This window comes from Homalodisca vitripennis, chromosome 2 (genome assembly GCF_021130785.1).
Source record: "Homalodisca vitripennis isolate AUS2020 chromosome 2, UT_GWSS_2.1, whole genome shotgun sequence".
Lineage (NCBI taxonomy): Eukaryota > Metazoa > Arthropoda > Insecta > Hemiptera > Cicadellidae > Homalodisca > Homalodisca vitripennis.
In genome coordinates, this window is record NC_060208.1 from 176669877 (window position 1) to 176677804 (window position 7928).

General features: G+C 30.0%; 1 protein-coding gene across 2 annotated transcripts in view; it reads left to right on the top strand.

Moving 5' to 3' along the window:
* LOC124355082 (CD109 antigen) overlaps nucleotides 1–5992 on the top strand; it is a 50723-nt gene extending 44731 nt beyond the window's left edge. For both annotated transcript variants that reach the window (XM_046806016.1, XM_046806017.1), the window contains one exon: nucleotides 168–5992. In XM_046806016.1, coding sequence (XP_046661972.1) covers nucleotides 168–355 — 188 coding nt within the window. In that variant the 3' untranslated portion in view covers nucleotides 356–5992. The remainder of the gene's footprint in view (nucleotides 1–167) is intronic.
* The last annotated feature ends 1936 nt before the right edge of the window (nucleotides 5993–7928 follow it).

Genomic DNA, 7928 nt, shown 5'->3' on the forward strand with positions numbered 1-7928 from the left:
TTTGCTGTCCAGAAAAGGCTGGGTTAATATTCCAGTATACTTATTTAATTATTATTTTTACAATTGATCCTTAAATTATTGTTGATCCAATAAAATTAGTTTCATTAATTATCAGCATCAACCGTTGACTGTGTTCTGTACTGTCTTCACCAACTGTTCTGTTCCAGAACGATTCAATGAAAGCATCTTCGACGCGTCGTCTACATACGTGCTGAACATCTGCGAGGTCTGCGGCAGTAGCCAGTGCCCTTACTGTCCGATATACAATGTGGCCACACTGCTCCATGTCTCATACGCCGTCTGGGTGGTCACAGTGGCACTGGCTGTCCTCTGGCCATGGCACCACCATTTGTGACCAAACTACGCCACATAAACCACTTGTGTTCACGACACTCAACACTGTTCCGATATGATGCCAAGGTGCTCACAACCCATGCTCACTCTCTCCTCCAGTGAGCTTACCACTTTGTACAGATCTGACCACCAATCCGATATTTTTAAATTGTACAGAATGAGTTTGTGTGTCTGTGTAACTTTTATTTCTTACAGGGTTGTGACGTTTAATTTCCATTTGCTTCACATTTTAAACAAGCTTGATTAAATACAAGTTATGTAACAGTTGACCAGGTTAATTCTGTAATAGTAATAGTTTAGTTTAAATTGATCATTATTAAAGAGTATAAAAATTCACTTTAACTAGTGCATTGATTTTTAGTTGTGTCTAAATGACATTTCTAATTTTTTAGTACATAATGCAAAATAAAAATATTAAACTGTAATTACAATCTACTAATATATGTCTATGGTTTTTACTAAGGATGTGCGAGTGTTAGAAGATCTGAGTTATTTTTCATTTGATCTTTCCAACTATTAAGATATACTTTAAAAGTGTTTAAGCTTCGAAAAACATGAACTGCCAACACTTATTTTACAACACATATTGCCAGATATAATGTAGAATGAGAAATCTGTAATTTTATTTTATTAATCAAACAATCTCCATTCATGTAATATAGAATTCTGAGCTTTCCTTTGTGTGAAAAAATTAAGTTTGGTTAGCAGAAGCTCGTAGAAGCTTTATGATTGTGTCTGCTCCAGCTTGAATAAAGCATTAACTAATTATAATATATGTAAATGTGGCTCAAAACATTTCAATTAACAGGTACTTGAAAAATTTGACCTTATCTTAAACTGAATAAGTTAAACTCACACATCCCTATATTCTGTTTACTTTTATACTATATTTCTGTTGAACATTTTAAAATTTATGAACCGTAGTTGAATCTACTTGTAAACATAAATTAATTTTCTCAATAGAATAATGTTTTTTACTCACTTTGAATAATTTTTATAAAGAAACATTTGCTTGTCATCAAGGCATCCTTTCTCAAAATATACTTAGATGATTTAGATTTTTATATTATTCATAGTATTACTAATAATGCAAGTATTATTTTATATCTTAGTGCAACTCATTCATACAGTTTGTATTATAAGTTTTGATAAATAAAAACAGTGTAATTAAGTGTAAGATATATCCATTTGGAAACGTACAAAGATTTCCAAAGCACATGTATAGGCTGTTTGAATCTAATATAAGTAAATATTTTTAAATGTTACAGCTAGATTAGAATCATGTATAGACTTGGGTCTTGTTGTACAGAGAGTTTATAGGCAGGGCCTGAAAAGTTAAACATTCAGCTTTGTTTTTCACTTTATTTTAATAATAGCAATATCATAAGTATGTTAAAAATAAGTTAATTAATTTAATTTTAATTTCTAAACTAATGGTAGTTTTGCATTGATTTGTTTTTTACACCTCTATTTTTGGTGGATAGATTAATTTGAGAATAGTTTGCTGCATCTAAGTATCTGCATACTTAAGTAACATTACAATACTTATATTTTTACTTATACCTAACCATGATTGTCAAGCTACTTAATAGATATTTAAAGCATTTCTATTCCATTTCATAAAGCTAAAAACTTAATTTATTTGAAGTCCAATACTAAAACATCAACCTAATTCAGGGTGGAGTGTTCCAGATCTCATGTAGTAGTAATTTTCCTCTAATTCTCTCATCTTTGATGTTAAAATATAGCAGATAAAAGTCATTTTCAGACTGTCATGTTCAGAAATTGTTATATTTCTAGTTAAATTTCAAAACAGTGGAATTTAAAATTTGCTCATCATTATGAGCCCTATATTTAGGGCTCTCTTTGTTCGGTTCAAGTGATGTGGTGTCATCCCCCCAAAATTGTAGCACAAATATAATTACACTTCTTAAAAGTAAAACAAATTTTATATTAGTGTAACTATGAAAGCTATCTTACATATCTCATTTATTTTTATGGTTCTATGGTCCTATTATAAGATCCTGCTCCTGCCTACAGTTGGTCAGCTCACGTGGACACAGGATAATAGACTTTTATCACTGGAATAAAAATATCATTTGTACTTCAGTACCAATTTGCCATAACATTTTATATACACTAACGCTTTATTTGTAAACATAGTTTGTGGATTTAAAAAAAAATTGTATTCAGTTAATAAACAATACATAATTCCTTTATTCAAATTTTATCAGTACACAATAAACAACAAATTACAATACTGTAAATTATTAAGTCATCAGATTTATCCAATGGTCTTGTGAATGTAGTCCATTAGATAAGTCGTTGGTTCCAGCAACGATTGATAAATTCATCCAAGCTGTAGATCGGTTCTTCAATCAGCTAGTTACACAGTCTTCTTTTCAGGGTCAAATTCTCTCCTCTCTTCATTTCAGCAGGCAGCATATTAAACAACTTAGCTTCCGCATAAGACAGCTTCTTCGCGTAAATTTCCATCCTGTGTATTGGCAGGTTGTAGTCTTGGGTGTTTCTGGTATGATGTTCATGGAATCCCCGAGTCTGCTCTAGTTCCGAAGTGAAGTATGAAGAATGAGTTCGTGAATGTTGATCCCTATTGTTGTAAGGATCTTGAGGTCCTTAAACACTTGTCTGATTTTTTCATCCTGCACCACCCCATCATAGGTCTTAAGTGCACGTTTTTGTAGGACGAGAACTCTTTGAATGTTATAACTTGTAGAACCAACCCATAGTACTACACCATGTCTGAGGTCTAGTGGTCCGTTTTAGCATGAAAATTGCAGCGCTGAGTTTTTGGCACAGCGAGTCAACATGAGAATTCCATGAGAGGCCAACATGGGTCATCCAGAATTATTCCAAGGTACTTTGTTGATTCTGTCATGAGTATGTTAGGCGGCTCCGATACTAGATCTTTAGTCATCCTAAGTTCTTTTGCTTTGTTTTGTCTTCATTAAAGACTAGATCATTTGTTTCACAGTATTCCTGTGTCATGCTAACAGAAATAAAAGCAGCTAAACAACAAAAAGAGAACAGATTACAGCATGTAATTCACACACTGGTCTCCTCCACTTATCCGTGTGGCAGCCTCATATTAATCATAGAATGGTAAAATTCAGCTCTTCTATGATTGGTCGTCATTGACAATGACCACTAAAATTTAAAGTTGCTATTTTAACTTCAAACCTCAGTCTGGTTGTGAGCTGAGTAATTCTTCTCCGGTGGATTTCATCAAATCATTTCTTAACTCCATGCTTGTTACTTGGATTTTATGTGCATACATTGTTTTGACTGAGCAAATATGAGCGCACTGGATTTCACCCATGAATTTAAGTTCTCGCACATTCTCATAATTGAGTTTATGTAAGAAAAAAAGTTGTGAAAGCAGTGATCAGATATGTGTGCAGATTGTAATAGAACTGTCAGAATTGTGTTTATCCTGAACACGAAACATTGCTAACATAGAATAATTACACATTTATCGGCCCATCCCTTCTGAGCTTTGTTTATAAACAAATTCATCTTTTATATTAATTCCATCATGTTTACAGAAAAAAGTTGCTATAGTTGAGAAAGTGAGAGCTGATGGCCACATAGTCGAAGGCATTGGATTTTGGATCTCAGAAGTAGTGGTTTAAATCTTATCTATGCCGATAGCACTTTTTATCAGTAATGTTGACCTTGTACTATGTAATGTTGGATCCTAGCACAGGCCAGTGGCCCTTGAGTATTGGCAGAATACGGCTAAAAAAGAGATTGACCTTTCTTTAAAAACCTAATTTATAATTTGATGTGTTTCGAGTTCCGATCATCTCAGACAAAAAAGTCATCAAAGATTTTAAATTATCTGCTTTGATCTGTATAGGACCAAATAAGGTAAGAATTGAATTTTACTACTATTTCCTTGAAACATTTTTTAAATTGATTGTTTATTTTGTATGTGCCACTGAAAGGAAAAGAAAATTTGATGTAAAATGGTCTGGTTTGAAGGCAATATGTAGTTATCTAAATACTTATACATAATATTATAAACAAGTGATTGTCTACATCATATGTCTCAAGACTAAATTTTTTCTAGACTATTGTATCAAATTTTAAAACTTTTCACATTGGTAACAATAATCTAACTCCTCAAAATTGTCTGTTCTCAAGTCATTACAGTATTTCCGTTTTTTATGTTTGTTTTAATTGTTCATTGTCATAAACACAGTACATAATTAATTATTCATACTTGAAACATTACCAAATTTTGTACTTTTATATGTTGCAATACCTGATTTCACTTAGTGTAAGTTTTTATACCTTATATAAGTTTTATATTTCTGATATTATTATAAGTTAACTATTTTTTGGAATTGATATTTGTTTAATATTTGGGGTGTTTATGATCTTTTTACTTTGTTTTTTCCTCATCAAGATAACCAAGCAATAAAAGTCAGGGACCAAAAATGCGATGATTTTTATTGTAATGTTTTAAATTTTAGTTTTACTAAATATTCCTTGTTCAAATATATGAATTTTCTGTTATTTTGTTATTGTTATAATTTAAATACTTATTTTATAATCATTATAGAATAAGTTTGAAAAATCCATCTCATTGTTTAACACAGTAATAAAGTAATATATTTTTATTGTTTCTGATAACAGTTTACAAATATTTCCTTAAATACTATTACTGTGTTTTTCTACTTAGCAGTTGTGGTGTATGATTTAATGAAAATAATACCAAATCATAATTGGTGACATTTATTTGTAATGGAAACAGTTTTATAATGTTTCATATTTGAACTTAATCGTAGTAACCATTTCCCTACCATGATTTCGGACAAAGCTCTTAAAAAATTTCTTGTTCAAACAGATTTACACAATTTGCTTGTTTTGAGATATGGTACGAAAACATTATTACAAAACTACATAGCACAATGGTTGAATCTTCACTTGTCTTCTTAATCAAATCTATAGAAAGAATCAGCATTGTTTATTGGTCATGTTGCCTATTTTTAATAAAGGGAAAAGGGGATTGTTTTGTAATTTTAATACTCATGTTGGTAAATTTACAACATTGTTTAAATAAGTATAATTTTATCTTTGTTCAAACTATAAAAAGCTTTGATACTTAACTACCAAATCATCTCTCATAGTCATGTATTTCCGTCCAAGTGATTACATGTTATTAACTTTTATATTTTATTTATTTATTTTGTTTTTATACAATAAATAATTTTTAAATTATATATTTAAATAAGGTTTAGTTGTATCGAGAACAAATAGTTTAAATTGCCTTATTGTTGTATGATAGTGTGTGTGTGTGTGTAATGTATGTGTGTAGAGTGTTGTTCCATAGATTTACAGATGTGTTGTAACTTTTTAGATTATTTTTTTAGTGAATGGTGTTTTAGAAAACTGCTTTTAACATTGCACAACTTGCTTAGTCAATTAAACACATGTTGTGTACAATGATATGTTTGTAAATACCATTGAGTAAGTATGTACACAACTGTACCGTACTTGTGCAACATTGTATAGATCTGATTGTAAGAGTTAGAATTATTTAGGTCATTTTGTATTACATTCTTAACTGATCAAGTGTTGACAGGTTTTTAAATAAAATTTTATTTGTGAATCATTTGTTTTATATATAACCTTAACTTCTTAATTGATACACAACTTCCTCTTCCCTATGTACTAAAATTAAGTTTACCACATTTTGTTTTTAATACAATAAATTACAAATGTATTGATCCTTTGGGGACCGGATACTGTTTTTGGTTGTGTTCAGAAAAAGATTAATAATATTACTGTTTTTTTTTTTTTTTTTGTAATAACCGAATTGTTTACTAAATTTTAAAGAGTGAAAATTCTATTTTAATCCAACCATGTATATTTCTAATTAATATTAATATATTTAATAATTAATATAAATATTTGTTTGTGTGAAAATATGTGTATTTTTACAAAGCGAAATTTTTGTATTCAATTTATAGACTTGTGCTATATAATCAATAGAATTTGAAAACATTTAAATTACAATACATAGATTTTATTTCTCAAAACGTGGTAATCTATCATTATAATAAAACCTCTATATTTTACAAATTCCATAGTCTTATGGTGTGATATCTGAATACAAGTTTCACTAAAGTCAAGAATAATAACTCTGTTTTTATTCAAACATTATATTGATAAATGAAAAAGAAATATTGCGTATTAATGCATGACACAGTTTAGTATATTATTTATTTATTACACACATGAATAGGTCTGTATTATTGCAGCTAAAAACACCAAATAGCATAAGATATATAATTTATTTTTACATTAGATAACATTCAAAACTTTTACTGGTGTAATGGTGGCGACATTATCACTTTCCTTCTGGAAGCGTAGAAGATTTTTGAGGGAGTTGTCAGTGTATTACAATAATAGGAAAAATTGGTGGAAGAATACTGCTTGCGAGTGATTCTAGTAATGCTCATCAGTTTTTTTATTGAGTAATTCTTGATGGCTTATTAGTGTAGTATATTGCAGTTTAAGGACCAGTACACAAAAAGTGGGGTAGAGTACTGTTGTAGCAGGTCTAAAAATAGCCAGATCATTGCAAAAGAAAAGACTGTATACTGATGATTATATTAAATATGGATATGGAGTAATGCTCATCAGTCTTTTTATTGAGTAATTCTTGATGCTTGCAAGGTTTATTAGTGTAGTATATTGCAGTTTGTTGGACCAGTACAAAAGGTGGGATAGAGGAGTATTGCTGTAGTAGGCCTAAAAATGGCCAGATCACTGCAAAAGAAAAGATTGTGTAATGGTGATTAAATTAAATATGGATTCATTGTCATTTTCAACTTTTTAAATAAAAACTGTTATAATTTACCTCACTGTGTTATGTGCAATGCTGTTTTTGGAAATTGTCGAATAGAAAATGTGAAAACTGTTGATACATCTACTGCTGCAATTTATAAACAAATTTAAAGATCTTGTACCATGGTCTAACTTAAAAATTAAATTGGAAATTTATTTATCAGATATTAGGACAAAGTTACAAAGTGATAGACATAATAACATTATTGTCTACCTTTTGTAAGTTTTATAAAATGAAATCATTTTCTTTCTGTGCTTTATTTCTTTATTTAAAAAAGCTACTGGCAGTAATAAGTGTAGGTAAAGACTATTTAAAAAGGTATTTGAGATAATATTAAACATTTCATGAAAATCATTATTAAACATTTAATTTTAAAACATGCAGATCTAAAATTTCCCCTATTTAAAAACATGATTTGAAATCTTACTATTGCATTGACCACAAAAGGTGATGGTGGTAGAGGGGTGGTGTGACCAAATTTCAATATACTAAAGGAGGCATAAAACCTGAAAAGTTGAGAACCCCTGCTGTAAAGATCTTTGTTTTCATTGACCTTATAACTTTATTTACTTTACCTGAGATTTTGGTTGTAAGATAAGATTAGGGCAGACTATTGTCTGTTTAACTTTTGACCTGAAATCGGGAGTCATGTTTGTCAGAAGAGATCCAAAAAAGTTATAGACGAAGAGGATCA